Source organism: Dryobates pubescens, chromosome Z (genome assembly GCF_014839835.1).
Source record: "Dryobates pubescens isolate bDryPub1 chromosome Z, bDryPub1.pri, whole genome shotgun sequence".
In the NCBI taxonomy this organism is placed as follows: Eukaryota; Metazoa; Chordata; class Aves; order Piciformes; family Picidae; genus Dryobates; species Dryobates pubescens.
In genome coordinates, this window is record NC_071657.1 from 20086528 (window position 1) to 20103037 (window position 16510).

General features: G+C 37.2%; 1 protein-coding gene across 1 annotated transcript in view; it reads right to left on the reverse strand.

Annotated features, from left to right (window-relative positions):
* Window positions 1–1320: 1320 nt before the first annotated feature.
* The window catches only part of WDR36 (WD repeat domain 36), a 34981-nt gene continuing 19791 nt past the window's right edge, over window positions 1321–16510 (reverse strand). The window contains exons 13-23 of the mRNA XM_009904354.2: window positions 15885–15999; window positions 14564–14729; window positions 14175–14283; window positions 13377–13456; window positions 11846–11953; window positions 10730–10827; window positions 8783–8922; window positions 8027–8143; window positions 7743–7824; window positions 4890–5077; window positions 1321–3410 (exon numbers count right to left, since the gene is read on the reverse strand). Coding sequence (XP_009902656.2) covers window positions 3261–3410; window positions 4890–5077; window positions 7743–7824; window positions 8027–8143; window positions 8783–8922; window positions 10730–10827; window positions 11846–11953; window positions 13377–13456; window positions 14175–14283; window positions 14564–14729; window positions 15885–15999 — 1353 coding nt within the window. The 3' untranslated portion in view covers window positions 1321–3260. The remainder of the gene's footprint in view (window positions 3411–4889; window positions 5078–7742; window positions 7825–8026; window positions 8144–8782; window positions 8923–10729; window positions 10828–11845; window positions 11954–13376; window positions 13457–14174; window positions 14284–14563; window positions 14730–15884; window positions 16000–16510) is intronic.

Here is a 16510-nt window from a genome sequence, read left to right on the forward strand (position 1 = left end):
TGCACTTTGGCCACGGTAACCCCATGCAGAGCTACAGGCTGGGGTCAGAGTGGCTGGAGAGCTGCCAAACAGAGAGGGACCTGGGGGTGATGATTGACACCCGCCTTAACATGAGCCAGCAGTGTGCCCAGGTGGCCAAGAGGGCCAATGGCATCCTGGCCTGTATTAGGAATAGTGTGGCCAGCAGGAGCAGGGAGGTCATTGTGCCCCTGTACTCTGCATTGGTTAGGCCACACCTTGAGTACTGTGTCCAGTTCTAGGCTCCTCAGTTTAAGAAGGACATTGAGACACTTGAGCGTGTCCAGAGACAGGCAACAAGGCTGGTGAGAGGCCTTGAGCACAAGCCCTATGAGGAGAGGCTGAGGGAGCTGGGGTTGTTTAGCCTGGAGAAGAGAAGGATCAGGGGTGACCTCATTGCCATCTACAACTACCTGAAAGGTAATTGTAGACAGAAGGGGGTTGGTCTGTTCTCCCAGGCAACCAGCACCAGAACAAGGGGACACAGTCTCAAGCTGCGCCAGGGGAGGTTTAGACTTGAGGTGAGGAGAAAGTTCTTCACTGAGCGAGTCATTCGTCATTCGAATGGGCTGCCCAGGGAGGTGGTGGAGTCGCCGTCCCTGGAGGTGTTCAAGAGGAGATTGGATGTGGCACTTGGTGCCATGGTTTGGTCGTGAGGTCTGTGGAGACAGGTTGGACTTGATGATCCTTGGGGTCTCTTCCAACCTTAGTTATACTGTGATACTGTGATGAACAGTAGGACCAAGATGGACTGAGTCATCCTGAAACATATGGCAACTCCATGATGAGCCTGAAGCTTTGGTTGGCTGTTTGCACTGACCCAACCTTCCAGTATGCTCCTGCTTTGCTTTTGGTTGTAAGAGAGGAACACCATAACCACTTTTTTGAGTCATCTAAATTTATAAACTCTTCTTGAGACTTCAGAATTTGAATAACCCTCATGGAGAATTTGGGGTGCTAATGGATGGAATGAGTTGCAGCATACACATCAGTGGAAAAAGGTATCTTCCAGAGACCAACACTAACCAGCAAAGCTCCATGACATGCAAGAGCATCAGAAAGCTTATTCAGTCCTTCTCAGGAACAGGAAATAGCTAGGGTAGAAGGTTCTTGTTATTCTGTCCTTAATTTTTCTCTCCTCAGTTTATCACTGATTCATGAAAAAAGAAAGACACAGGTACTAAGGATATTTAATGACACCATTTTATTCTAACACATACTGCAAAACTGTACTAAAAAGAAAACCAGACTTCTTGCACTGACATGAAGTAAGGCACTGATTGGACTTCTCACAGATTTTTTTAATCAAAAATAGTTTTAAAACTGGTGGTGTGATGAAAAGTCAGTATATAACATACCACACAAGAAATAATTGATAGGAAGTCAAAAGGAGAAACTACTTACATATTGGTGATCATTAAATCATGCATTAGAGATCATCAACAGAGTTCAGATATGCCAAGAAGTACCTTGGCTTTTCTACTTCACAGAATTTAAATTAATGTCTTCCAGTTTCCTTACTCTGGGACAATGACACCTGCATTATGACACTTCATAGCCTTTCCTAACATTTCTTTTGAAGGAGTTAAATCTGAAAGGTACGAAGTGTTCAAATACTTCAGTGATTCACACTGGCTGCTGAATAAGTTGATAAACATTTGCATCCATTGATTATCACTTCACATTTGCATATGGTTCCTCATAAACCCTCTATTTTTACTTGAAAGACAAAGGGAAGTAAAGGTTGTGGGTTTACTATGGCTCAGAGGGGAGCAACCTTCACTATGTAGAGTCTGAATCCAGCTAGGAACAAATTCAGGGAAAAAGATCCAACTAATGAATTTGGTGTCAAAAAAACCATGAATTCCAAGTAAGTCAGGAAAGCACAACCAAGTCAAAAGAAAATGGTGGAAAGACTGGGACCTAACTTGTGATGTGTACAGAACTTGCAAAGAGAAGCGGCTATGCTCAAAGGACAAAAGAGCAAAGACAATACATTGAAAATGGAACATAGGAACACAGAATAACAGGCCTCAGAAGAAGCTGGGAATGTGGTGACACATAGTAACACAAAGAACTGTAACAGCAAGCTGCTAGTCACAGCTAGTCTAAAATGGGCTAAGTATTGTGTGAGAACAGTAAAATCTTAATTAGTTTTTCTGCTTGGAAGACAACCTGGGGTTAACAGCTAATGATTTTTCTCATATCCTATTACACATGCTATTACAATTCTGAGAGGATAGTGAGTTCTTATGTGCAACACAAAGCCCATCTATCAAATAAAATTTTAGCATCCCTTAACACTTGCAATCAACACTTGATCTACATCACTAGGTACCATTCTTGATATCTTGGGTAAAGAACTAATACAGGAAGTAGCAGATGATAGATGCACTTGCATCTACTAGCAAGCAGAAATTATTTTATTTCTGAAGAAGTTATTAGTGGCAAAAAGTTGCTCATCAGTTTGACGCATGGAAAAGGGGACAAAATAAAAGGCTAAGAACACGAAGCAATTCAAGAGAGCTATCAGTCTAAGCCTAGAATCAGCTTTAAAAGTAGCCAAACACTCTTGAAATAGCAGTGAAGACTAAGAATGTTGAGGAAAAAACAGTAGAGATGAGATATCACTAACATCCAAAGACTTCTCTGAAGGAAATGATTGAAGTGTTCCACGTAGCCTTACAATACCTCTAAGTACAAGAATGTGTAACACATTTAATGAGATCATCTAGACTGCAAATATTGTGTCAATAGTATCATACTTAAGTTGTTTGCAAAATGTTAGCTTGCTGGTTCTGCTTTCAGAAGAATGGTCTGGCTAGCAAAAAGTATGTGTTTTTTCTCTTGATTACATCAAGTTGTTCAGGAAAGCAATTGCACCAACAGTAATTGTTTATTAAGCATAATACAGATTTTGGCTTCCTGCACAGAAATGACATTCCTATTTTTTGTTTTATTTTGAAAGCCACTTCTTCATTCTCATGAAATCATAAAGTAAGTAACTACATTACCTACAGCAGTCAAACTGTTTGTTTGCTGACAGCACAAGTTCCACATATTAATTTTGGCTCTGACTGAACTGTACTCAGTTATGTATGTTCTAAAATACTTTGCCATATACAAATGCACAGAATACAGCATCACAAGTCCCAGTATAATTCCTGTAATCTAGTATTTTTGGCAATAAATTGTGCTGTTATTCCAAGGGAAATTTCATTCAGGCAAAACCCTTGAGTATTTTACAGCAAAGCACTTTTTGTGTATGTTAACACACACAGACTCTGATTGAAAAGAGTCTGTAAATTAATCCAAATTTCCTCAAGTTGCACTGACAGTCTGGAAATCTCTTCCAATAGGTTTGGCTCTGATGAAAGAATCTTAAGATGCAACTGAAAATAAAAATAAGCAGTTAGAGAAACAAATAGATAGTAACAACCTCTGAAAGTTCAGTTTCTTCATTCAATTCCAATACTTTACTTTCAGCAATCATAGAATCAAGTAAGGGAAGCACTCTTTTCTTTCAAGTATTTCCATCCATTTAATACTGCCTTCCTCAGTCTTTTACATGCCACTTTATTCCCACATATATGTTAGAGGAGACAAGGCAGCAAACTGTCTTAAATATATTATTGCTCTACTAGACCTTCTTCTGATGCTGCTGAACATGTCCTAATCACACATTTCTCCAAAGGCCAACTCTCTCTTTCCAAACTGCATCACAAATTCCTCTTCAAGCTAGAAAAGCTAAACAGATGCTCTGAGGTCAATCAGGACTATTATTTTAAGTATCGGTTTTGCATAAAGATGCCAGCATGCTCTATACAGATTCAGAGATGACATCACTATGTAACAAACAGTAACCTTGCTAAAGCATAAAGAAAAGAAACCTCTAAGTCTTGTTGAGAAGCAATACATTATTACCTCTTAATGGATTAAATAGTTATTTTCCTGGCTACAACTTAAATTCAGTCTTGCTAAACTCAGAGCTGTTTTACTTGGAACCTACAACAGGAAATTTATGTGCCACATAGTGAGTTTATATTATATGTGGCTCAGATTAGGAGTATGTTTTTGAGGCAAACTACCTAGCTGTCCCTAATCCAGCCTGGAAGATGTAAGTTTCTTTTCTATTAAAATAAACAGAAAGATAAATTCTAACATGTAATATTGCAACTAGTAATCATATCCAGTTCACAGACCAGTCTATTAATAAATAGACATGATAAAATGCCACTGGTGAATGGCAAGACCAAAACTCTAGGTGTCCTATTTCACTCTACACATCTATTTGTCTGCACTACTTGTTCTTGTGGAAGCTGCCCTGCACTTTCTGTCTTAACCCCAACAAAATTCAAAGAGTAAGTCATATTTGTTCACCACTACATTCTGTCTATAGAACAAATATCTGCAGTATTACTCTTAAGAAACAGTCAGTTAGACAGCATTACACAGTGTCTGAATGTTTAGAACAACTTTTTCCTAGTAAACTGTAGCTAACTTGATTTCTCCAGTTTCATAAACCAGAGTACACTGACAAGGTAAGCATTTGTACAAGAGTTTCAATCTTCTGCAGAATCACTTTCTCTCTAACAGTGTACCTTAACTTAGCAACTAACAATTATTGAGAAGTTACACCAAAAAAAAATCCATTCTAAGTGGTGAATACTAGAATAAAATCTGTCTGGCACAGTCCTCTTCACAGTATCTGGGTTTTGGCAAGTTTTCCTTGACTCTGACCAGATGAGCTGGCAAGCTATCCAATACATTGTTAGTCATTTAAAAATTATTCCCCCCAAAAAATCACCAAAGTTACATCCTTTTAGAAGTTAACTATCATTTTAACATAAAATTAGTAAGAAAATTGTTACCTTTAGAAATAGTGCAAGATATGCTTGTGCAAGTTCAAAGTTGTACTTCTTGTTCAGCATCATCCCAATCATTCTCAAAAAGCTTAGCATCACCCCCACTGAGCCACCAGATTCAGGGGCCAAGCCCCTTAGTTCTATCTCTGTATTAGATGGTCCCAAACTTTTCAGTAAGTTAAGTGGAGCTGTATCTGTGTTAAAACATTGAGAGAGACATTATCTTCTGCAGAAGAGAATCTTAAAAATCCTTCCTGTGGACAGATTTATTCCAAAATTATTAAGCTATGTTTCAAGTTTCTACTGTTTCCTCACTTTTCTGTTTTCCACAAAATACCATTCCATCTTCAATTTGCTGTCCTATCACATACTACAGAGAAACACCTCTGTAACAAAACCGTTGCATCTCTTTTGTTAGTTCACTGTGAAAAATACAAGTAACTTCTTTGTACATCTATCACTTCCCCCCCCATTTTATGTCTTTTAAGCTGCACAAAATTTCTAATTAGCCACATGACATAGTCATTTTACATCACTTGTCATAAAGAACATATATACATATATATATTTTCATATATGTATATATATATACATACATATATATATAAAAACTTTGGACTCCAAGCAAATATATCCTAGAAGAGACTGGTTACTACTGCCTTTACTAGGAATCTTTAGTATTTATTCTTATTGACATTAAGCTAAACTGAATGATCAGCTGGTGCAGCTAAGGTCATTATTACTTTTGTTAAGTGAACTCCTCCTTTTACTGGGACCTGGGGGAAATCTTTTCTCTAATACAAATACATGCAACTTACAAACTGTTTTTCCCTCTTCATAAATGTTCTACTTCAGGATTTCTACAATACTAACTGATCTTTGAGAATTCTATCCACTTGCCTTTAAAATGCAGAAATAAAAACATGGTTGCAAACACAGCTGTTGGTAAACTTTTTTAAAAATGTCTTCTAATTACTATTTCTTTTGCTAAGAGGTTGCTAAGAAAAGCAAATTCCTATACTCCTATATCATGGTAATGGTATCAGGCACTGGCTAATATTCCTTATGTGGTATAAAGATATTTTCATCTGCATTTGATTCTTATGAAAATCATTAGGTAGTTTTCAATGTAACTGTGATATAAACAGATGCACTGACTCATTTTTGTGCTGGACATTAAAAAACAAAGCATGGAACATAATGTGAAGCAATTGGAACAGTATGGAACAGGTGCCCAGATCAATCTGTGTTCTACAGTCCTAATCAGAAAATCATAGAATCAACCAGGTTGGAAGAGACCTCCAAGATCATCCAGACTAACCTATGACCCAGCCCTAGGCAATCAACTAGACCATGAATGAGAAGGTATGAAACTCTGCCTCCATTCCATGGAAACTCCATTCCAATGGCAAGCCAGGATGGCTTCTAATAACAGTATTTATTTGCATAGCCTATTCACCTTTAGAAGACTTATTTATAAACCAACGAGCACAGAGCCATGTTACACATCCTGAGTCATGATCAACAAGCTCCCTGGACAAGGATTACAGCACAGACCCAGGAACCTTACAGTAAAGAGGCCTGAGTGGAGGCCATGGGGACCACTACTGCAAAGCATCATGCAGTGCACTTTCTCCTTGGTACAGGACTGAATGGCTGGAAGGCTGGGGCCAATGAGTGGTGGGGAATGGAATGGTATATGTAATTAATTAATTCCTCATTGAAAAGAACTCACTAAAACATACCCTCAGTAAGGTTGCAGATGACATCATGCTGAGTGACTCTGTTGATCTACTAGAAGGTAAGGAAGCTTTACAGCAGGATCTGGACATGTTAGACCAATGGGCCAACATTAATTGTATGATGTTCAACAAGGCCAAGTGCCAGGACCTGCTCTTGAGTCACAACCCCACGGTAAGCTACAAACTTTGGGGTATGTGTTTGCAAAGCCACAACTTGGAGGGGGGCACAGCAGTATTGGTTGACAGTTGACTAGAATACGAGTTAGCAGCATGCCCAGGCAGTCAAAGTAGTCCAGTGGCATCCTAGCTTGTATTAGAAACAATGGGGCCAGCAGGAAAAGGGAGGTGATCATCCCCCTTTACTCGCACTGGTGAGGTCACACCTCAAGTATTATGTTCAGTTCTGGGCCCTTCACAATAGCAAGGCACCTCCATAGAGGTGCTGAAGCATGTTCAGAGAAAGGCAATGAGGCTGGTGAAGGGCCTGAAGCACAAGGCCTATGAGGAGTGTCTGAGGGGGCTGGGGTCGTTCAGCCTGGAGAATAGGAGGCTGAAGAGAGACCTTACTGTTCTCTACAACTACCTGAAGGAAGGTTGATACAAGGAGGTTGCCAGCCTCTTCTTCTTTGTGGCAAGTAACAGGAACTAGAGAAAATGGACATAAGCTGTGCTGGGGAAGACTGGATATTAGGAAATATTTCTTCACTGAAAGTGTTGTCAAACATTGGAATGGTCTGCCCAGGGCAGTGGTGGAATCAGCATGCCTGGAGATGTTTAAGTGGCATGTGGACCTGGAGCTTAGGGACATGGCTTACCCTTCAGTGCTGTATCCAACTAGACATAGTCTGTGATCCTGTTATCTTAAAGAACCTTGCTTTCTTTCTCTATATGGGTTTTACTCCAAACTAGGCTTCATGATGCAAGCAAGTTGGAATACTGCATGTTTCATCTAGACTGGCTACCAACATAGTATTTTACATACAAAACCTGTATTATTTGCCTTTGCTACTCTATTATTGCCTATGTTTTGCCTCACATGTTCTGTAAGGCATTAGAAATCAAACATTTATCAAAATATTATTAAGTACATTTTTAGTTAAATGTTTTATTAACTTACATTCATTAGTGCTCAGGGCATCTTCAAGATGAATGTAGAAATCAGATTTCTGCACCAGTACTCCAAGGTTTACTACCTTTGACTAGACCATGAAAATATAAAGAGTGTACAAGAATACATCAACATATTTTTACATCTCAATTACATTCTTTTCATACTGATACAAGACTTAAAGAAAAGAAAAAAATCATTAGTGTAAATGTCTTAAACCTGTTACTTTAAAGCCTTTAGCAAGATTTCACTCAGAATTAGATAAACACTACTATATTAATTGCTGGTTTTACCTGTGTTTCATTTTCTTCCGCTGGCGCAACATATCGAGGTATAAGCCCAGGAACTGTTGGGATGAAGAAAGGGGCTGACTTGGGAACTTTTGGTGGTTCTCTTGGTTTATTTTTTTTCTGTTAATTAGATATTTGAATTAAAATCATCACCATAGTAAGGACATGTAGGATTTTTTTTTCAATAGTCTTATTTTATAAAATACTATGAAAATTTTAAGCAATAAGTGAAAAGTAATTGAGTAAAATGTTCTACCACCAAATACAAAGCTACTATTTAAAATAAAAACCAGCCCTTCTCCCAAATCTCAGGTAGAAGGAAAAGCATATCCTTCTACTGCAAAAACCTTGAAAAATATCTGAAGCGTGATCAAATTTTGTGATTAGGTAAATGTACCTCATAGAACAAAGACAATATGATATATGCTGCCTGTATACTGTTTTTTCATACACTCCTTCCTTATCCAGTTATGGAAATGCCTGACAGATTTTTGAGGCTTAATCTAGAACAGCGTCACAGGCTCTTACTAGTTGCACTGACATGGAAATACCTGTCTTCAGACAGCTATTTTGTATGCTGCAGAAATAGCAATGGGAAAAGTTATGAAGCATTTCCTCCTTCCCAAGATCTCTTGACCATCCAATAGAGTGGTTAAAAAACAACTGTATGTCTCACATTACAGGAGAAAGAGCCACCTTCTTAAAAAACACAATCCAAATACTACAGCAGATAAGCAGTGGTATGCCTAATATCATTACCTTGATAACATCAAGACTGAGGAGATTTTTCCACCTTGATTCTGGTAATAAGGAAAGGGTCACCAGCTGCTTTTCCAATTGCTCAGCTGAGACATACTCTATTGTTTCAGCACAAGTTTCTTCATCTACCACATCCACATCTACCAAGAATATATCTTTCATGAGCATACATCACATTTTTAAAAGAAACACTAAACAATACTTTATTTGATTCACAACATTTAAAATAACCCACATGCATAACAGCTATATGTATGATACTAGCATAATGTATAGACGAAGATCTACAGAAACAGTATTTATTAACCTGATTAAAAAAATTGTGAACAACACAGAATTAGATAATATTTTAAGAACTAACAAGATTTATCCATATACTTTGGGTGAAATGATATAGTTTATAGGAGTCATAAAGGAAGAAAAATGGGATACTTTAAAATTTTGTTAATTGTTTTAAAATATATACACAACAATTTTAGTTCTGAGCTACAAATCTGTAAAACCTTTGCATTTAAATAGGAACAATTCACAACCCATTTATAGGGATGACTGAAATTGCACGTAAAAATGAGGAAAATCTCAACATTGAAGCGCAAGCTCACAAAACAAAAGATACGCAGCCTGTCATTAGTTTTTCTCTAGACTTCCCATGTGGTCTTGACCAAACACATCTATTTTCCCTTCTTTTTTGTAAAATATTACATGGCTAAAACCACAAATGTCACAGAAAAGGCTAAACTAACAAAGAGATGTAAACCTGTGTCTAAACAGGAACATTTCACAAAGACAGAAAGTGAATTAAATCATTCATCCAGAATCAGTTTATAGGACTGAAAAACTCAAAAGTTCTGGGATGAAATCCTGTCTCACTAATTGCAGTATCTAAAATAAATACATGTTTGATGAAGCAGTCATCACCAAGTATATGCCTCTCTTACAGTCTACAGAAAATGGCTGTGCTTCTGAAGACCTCTAGAAGGGGATTTGGTTTTCCCAAGTATAGCAGTGCTTACTATTGGATCTCCATCTGAACAAGAAACACAACCATTTCCATTAAATGTATCAGAAGTGCAATATGGGCCTTTCTTTCACTGGGAATCTAGCAGAGATACATGGCAGGCCAGCCAAACCCAGGTCTCTTGCCTACAGGATGATATATAGCAGCGAAGCTACCATGACATACAGGCAGAGAAAAAACTTGGAGGGAAGTGGCACAAAGGAAACAATCCCCTTCCCAACAATATTAATTTCAAACTGACCTCATAGATACTCAGCCAGATTGTTCAGCCTTCCGGTACCTAAAGGGGGCAGGGCCTACAGAAAAGCTCACGAGGGACTGTTTACAAAAACAGTCGCAAAAGGCTGAGGGGAAAATGCTTTTAAAGTAGAGCAGGATAGACTTAGATTGGACTTTAGGAATAAGTTCACTGCTATGAGGATAGCAAGACACTGGAATAGGTTGCCCAAGGAGGTGGTGGAGGCCCCATCCCTGCAGATATTCAAGGTCAGGCTTGATGGGGCTGTGAGCAACCTCATCTAGTTGAGGATGTCCCTGCTACTGCAGACGGGTTAGCGTAGATGACCTTTAGTGGTCCCTTCCAACTGAATGCATTCTACAAAAACTAAGGGTATTTACTCAAGTCTGGGATTAAAGAAATCCAGCAAATAGTACAGATATTTTTATTACTTAAAAAAAATCTCCCTGAAGATATGAAGATTACTAAAACGTAATTCTTCATGTCTGAACATAGAAGTATGACTAGATTTGAGTAAATAATACTAGCATATGACTTAAGGATGCCAAAAAATGGTAGAAGAAAAAGGAACAGTTCAGAGAAGTAATGCTAAGACACTGCAAGTAAGTTTTTAATTGAGGAAAGAAACCATTTTCTATTTGAAACACAATAGCAAATAAAAAAATAGAATACTCCTTCATCTGAAGATTACCTTGCACAGGGCAGGTGCTAGGGCGTGTCACCATAGAAGGTTCATAATCTGATGGAAGAGGCCGCAAAGAGACAAGTGAATACAGAGAACGGTTTGACCTAAAAAATAAAACAGGCATTTCATAAACAAATTTCAAGTGAACAAGTATTTTAGATATCATTTGCTGCAATCTAATACTACTGCAATACAGCAATTCACCAGGTTCTATTCAAGATCTACCTCATCTGCCAGGTAAATGAGAAATTCAGTGCAATGATATACATCATTGGAAATTTGAAATATAAAAGTTATGCTGAAGCATTTACTGCCATGAATGTTTAATATATATGGCATTATTAAGTAGGATTACCTCAACCATTTCCAGTCATTCTATTTACTTGAAATTGCAAAATTGCCTATCTGAAAAACCTGCTTGCACATATTATGCAAGAAAATAATTATTCATCCTGCTTTCACAGAATTTCAGAGTAGTACTCTTATCACATTTTCTTGATGTTTGGAACATGCATGCAAGTCACTGTGGAAAATGATGATTTTCATTAATATAAACTAGCGCCAGTAAAAACATCTGTCATTATTCACAATAAAACACTTCTACTTAAGTGCAGAAACTCTAACAATGCAACACTCCTCAGCCAAAACTACAAGCAACAAGTATAACCCAAAAGATCTACCAAAAGGAAAAAAAAAAAAAACAAAATCACTTGAAGTATTTGTTACTTCAGTACTGAAAAGTTATTTTTTCATTTAAAGCCATATCATGAGGAAATGGAAGTTGAATATATTTTTTATCTGTGCTAATCTATAATCACAAAATATCAGAAGTCTCAGCCAATACTTTATACTACCACAAGACAAAAGGCACCAATAAGCACTGACATTTCAAAAAGTGTAAAACCAAAACACAGCAGAATCAAGGAAACAATTAGGTATGGTGTTTACAGGAATTCTTTAGAGTAAGAAAGAAAGAAACATTTTGAAACAAGATGTCATTTAATTATCAGAGTATGTATCTTAACTGCAAGAGATTTCAACATCTACAAATCACAACACAGATATCCATCTACAAACCAGAGAAGACAAAGCCCTGCAGATAATTATACATTATGTACTCACCACAAATAAATTCCAAGATCATCTACATGTGTTGAAGCTAGAAAATCTCCTGTAGGAGACATGGTAAGGCTTACAGCTGCAGAGTCTACCAAAAAACAATCTATGAGGCTATGGAGAGAAAATAGAACAGAGAAATTCTCCTCAGTATAAACTTGATTTTCCATATGTATGTGAACAACAGCACAAGTATGACTGCCTGCAAAGAGGACACTAGAAGTATGTATATGAACTAGTATATTAGAAGTATTCAAATACAACATATAAACTCGGCAAATGAATAGCACTGTGCAACAAACCACTCATCTCTATAAAATTTTCTAAAATCAACTAAAGTTGGTACATTCACACTACCTCCTGAGACCTTCAGGTTCTGTGAAAAATGGGATGAAACATCTCTCCACATTCCAGACTTTATGCTTAACACTAACATTTTTAGTAGTCATAAATTCTGTACTTCAAATCAGCTCTATGCTGCTCTGCCCTCACCTGTTAACAGTATGCCATTAATGATCAAGTCCCTCTCAAATTTCTTCATACACACCTGGTTAACACTAGGACCTTATGCTCCTAAAGGAAAGAATGAACTGCACACTGCACAACATTATTACCTGCAGGAGTTTGTTTTCACACTACCATTATCTTCAGCCTGATACAGTATACTGATCATTCCCTTCACTATTGCAGAAATTTGGAAAAAAACCCAAACACATAAAAAGAAACTTAAAATATTCAGTTGTATGTATTTAAACACAAGCCTCCTGTACACAGTAATAGACTTTCACTCAAGCATAGCACTGCTTGTTGATAGCACTGCTTGTCCTTTTTGAGGTATAAATTTGTTACTTATAAGAAGCAGCTCAACAACTAATTCATTTGGAGAAACAGCAAACAAAAACAATGGACAATGTGAATACTTAGTACTTGTTTACAGACCAATACAAAAGCAAAGTGACAAGTGATGACAGCAGCTCACTCAACTAGCTGTTATAGTTAGGCTAGTTCTACTAGCTGCTTAGCTGTGTTCACTAACTATAGGAAAAATACTGACATAACAAAACAGTTTAAACCGTAGAATCTTGTGGGCATGTATTGGTAGGGAGCACTCCTGTGCGGGTTTAACAAACCATGTCTTTGCTTGATCTGGTGAAAGATGTCCTGGCCAATGGCAAGGGGGTTGGACTAGATCTGCGATTCTTTGAATACTTCAGCATACCACAAAGCAATTCACCTTAAGCGGTCTCTTATTTAGACTATAGAGTTGCTTTCAGACAAAGAACAAATTAACTCATTCATAATAAATGAAAACTCCAGGTTTCAACATTAGATCTTCAGCATATTGCTGTTCTGTAAACCCAGAAAAAGGAACATACTGGCAGAATCTCCCACAACTAAAATACTGGATGTACTGAGTTGTTACGCCATATACAACTTTGAATATCACACCGTACAGGCTGGTGACAGACAATCAAGCCACAGAAAGCTTTCTGCCGCTTATAATAAATTTCTACTACATATTTTCACACTGACTCACCATCCAGAGGGAAGGTCCCAAGTCTTAATGGTACAGTCCATTGATGAAGTTATTAGCCAACGACCATCAGGACTGAAAGTCTAAAAAGAATTTTCAATAGTAAAATTAATGGCACAACTGACAAGGCAGGTCTTGGTTTATGGTTCAAAATTAGACTGCTCCATAACACCAGGATGAAATGCCTGGCAATTAAAAAAAACACCTGAAACCACCTAACTGAAAACAAGGAAAGCATGAAAGTGGGAGCTATTTCACTACAGGTTTAAATAAAACAGATGTTAGTAAAATAACTTTGATCTTTGCTTTTATGTTAATGATGAAAACCACTGAGAATAAAACTGAAGAAATCAAATACTTACTTATTAACACTTAGAATTAAATCAAAAGCTAAAAACTACTTCAGCAAACACTACAAAGCATTATTACACAAGACTCAAACCAAGGAACTCCAAGAGTGTTGTATGATCTCAGATCTGTTTATACCCGTTATTTACCTTGTCTCATCTGCTCTATATATAGTTCAGACTCTTGCACAATTCTGCTCCTTATTCCTAATGCTTAGTTGAAAACTGCAAATTATAGTAAAATCTCAGAGTGGACTAAAAATACAAGGCCATCAACATTTTAATTTGAAAACTAACATGGCCAAAACTGCTGTAGAGCTAAAATACAACTTCACTATTCACAGATGAACGTAATACTTAGTGACTTAATATACACAGAGAAATCCACCATCTTTAAAACTAATTAAGTATCTTTGTTTACATCACTTTCAACAGTAAATGAATTAAAAATTACCATGTCATTAATTTGTCCATGGTGTCCTGAGAATGTTCTGACAATCTTCCTGGTTTCAATATCCAAAGCACTAATACTGAAGTCATCAAAGGCAACTCCCAGAATATTACTGCCAAGAACCATGAGTACATATTACAGTGAATATTCAAGAGACAAAATAATAAAACCAACATTCTAACATTGCTCCAAAAATCTTTTATCCTGAGATAATTTCAGATAAACAGCAGTTTTACAGTAATTTCTTTTCTTTTTTTGGGGGGGGGAGGCAACTAGTCCTCAGTTGTATTTCAAAGCATCAAAAATTTAGCCTTGATTAGAGTATTTGGTTGCTATCATAGGCACATACTTATAGAAAACATAACGCACATGAAATAGCTTCAATTTCTTACCTGTCTCTGTGAAGCAGAATGCCACTCGGAGAAGAAGACAGCTCAGTAGTGTAAACCAGCTCTTTTGTTTTGAATTTCCAAAATTTAATTAGTGCTTCACTACCAGCTGTGATTATCAGCTGGTTTAATCCATCCACTACTACTCCTCTAATGGCCCCCTTGTGTGCTGCCAATCAAGAGAAATGAAAGTTGTGGTTCAGAATTTAAACACAGCACAGCAATCAGTAGAACAGCAAGAAATATTCCGTATGTCTTCACCTAACTACACTAAATGCACAGTAAGTATGTGACAATTCTAAAGCCATCTGACAAGTTTGTTCCAATATTGCAAGTTTCTTTATCAGTACATAATCAGAATTGCTTTCAAATAAGTACCTAGAATACAACACAGAAGTTGCCAGTAATCGAAGACGAATAATAGCTTTTATTTTTGCCTTCAGTTTTTCTGAATGTGAGATCTGTGGGACTTTTGAATCACTCATGTAATGCTCCCAGGGAGCCTATGCACGCCAGACAAAATTTACAGCTTCAATTCTGGCAAAAAGTATGGGAACCTTCCTAGGCCACTTTATGCTGTTGTGTAAAGATAAGGCATAGCTCTTCTGGTGTTTGTGTCAAGGGCAACTGGACAATAACCAAACTTACAATATTCATCCCACTATCAAGCAATGATGTTTGCTATCCTAGCTAGCTTTGAGAAACCCAGTAAAGTCTAAAGAAAAGAATTCAGATCATGAGAGCACTGTTACAAATTGCACACTTACAAAACAACAGTGAACATAAATGACAATACATGACAAGTATACATACGTACACAACCATTACTAGGAAGATTTTAATGTAAACAACAGTGTTCAGAATTTAAGTTACAGATGGGTAATTGAAAATATTAGCATATGCAAAGAAGTGGACTTCCTTAGGATTTCAATTTTTCATGCATGTAAACTATTCTTTGACTGCTAAGCAAGGAGCACAAACAGATGAGAAAACTTTCTCAAGAGCAACCCTGTAGCAGGAAGCTGAAAATAGAGTTGAGGATAGAGGATCTCTTTTTAGTGCTAATCATTTTGGCAACTGACAACTTTTCATTAGTTAAAACTAAATACATGGTAACATCAGAGCTGTTAAAACTAACAGGGGTCCGGTCCTTCAGAGCAGGTTTCAAATTACTCCTGATTACAGTGCAAGGTAAGACTGTGTAGGGTAACTAGAAAAATGGAATATTCCCAACTTTAATTCAGAAGCCATGTCAAATTTCCTAATGATAGAACACCAATTTCTTGCTGTTGAGACAGCATTTTAGAAATGTAGCAGTTCTTACCTCTTTCTTTGCCGAAACACCCTCTATGAATGCCAGATTGCATGTTGTACATATCTACTTGCCCAGTTGACAGCCCAATTACAGCAAAGTTCCCACATGAGGTAATGTCAACTGCCTTTCACAGAGGAAAAAACCGAAACACCTATTAAGACAATTCTTTAAGTGTATACCTGATTAGCAAAGTTGTCAGAAGATACAAAACATATCAGGGATACAAAATACTAGTATGTTTTTATTAGCTTTCTTCAAGGAAAACTGCACAGAACAAACGACAGATTACATCACAAAAAAGTAGAGAAAGGAGCTCCCAGAATAAACAGTCAAAAAGTAGTAAGTATGGCAGTACATGCTCCTGAAGGGCTGTCCAAGAGTACTGGAACAGGCTGTTCAGGAAAATTATTGAGTTGCCCTTCCTGGAAGTATTTAAAAGATGTAATACCTAATAATACCAATACTACAAATTCAACCCCCAAAATAAAGTCCAAGCACATTAACTGCATGTCACTTTCATTACCCCTATCACTAATGGCACCAGGTTAATTTCACATGGAGCTTAAACAGTAAGAAACTAAGAAACAATGCTTTGGAAAGATATAGTGCAAAGGATCTAGTTGTTAAAAGAGGTA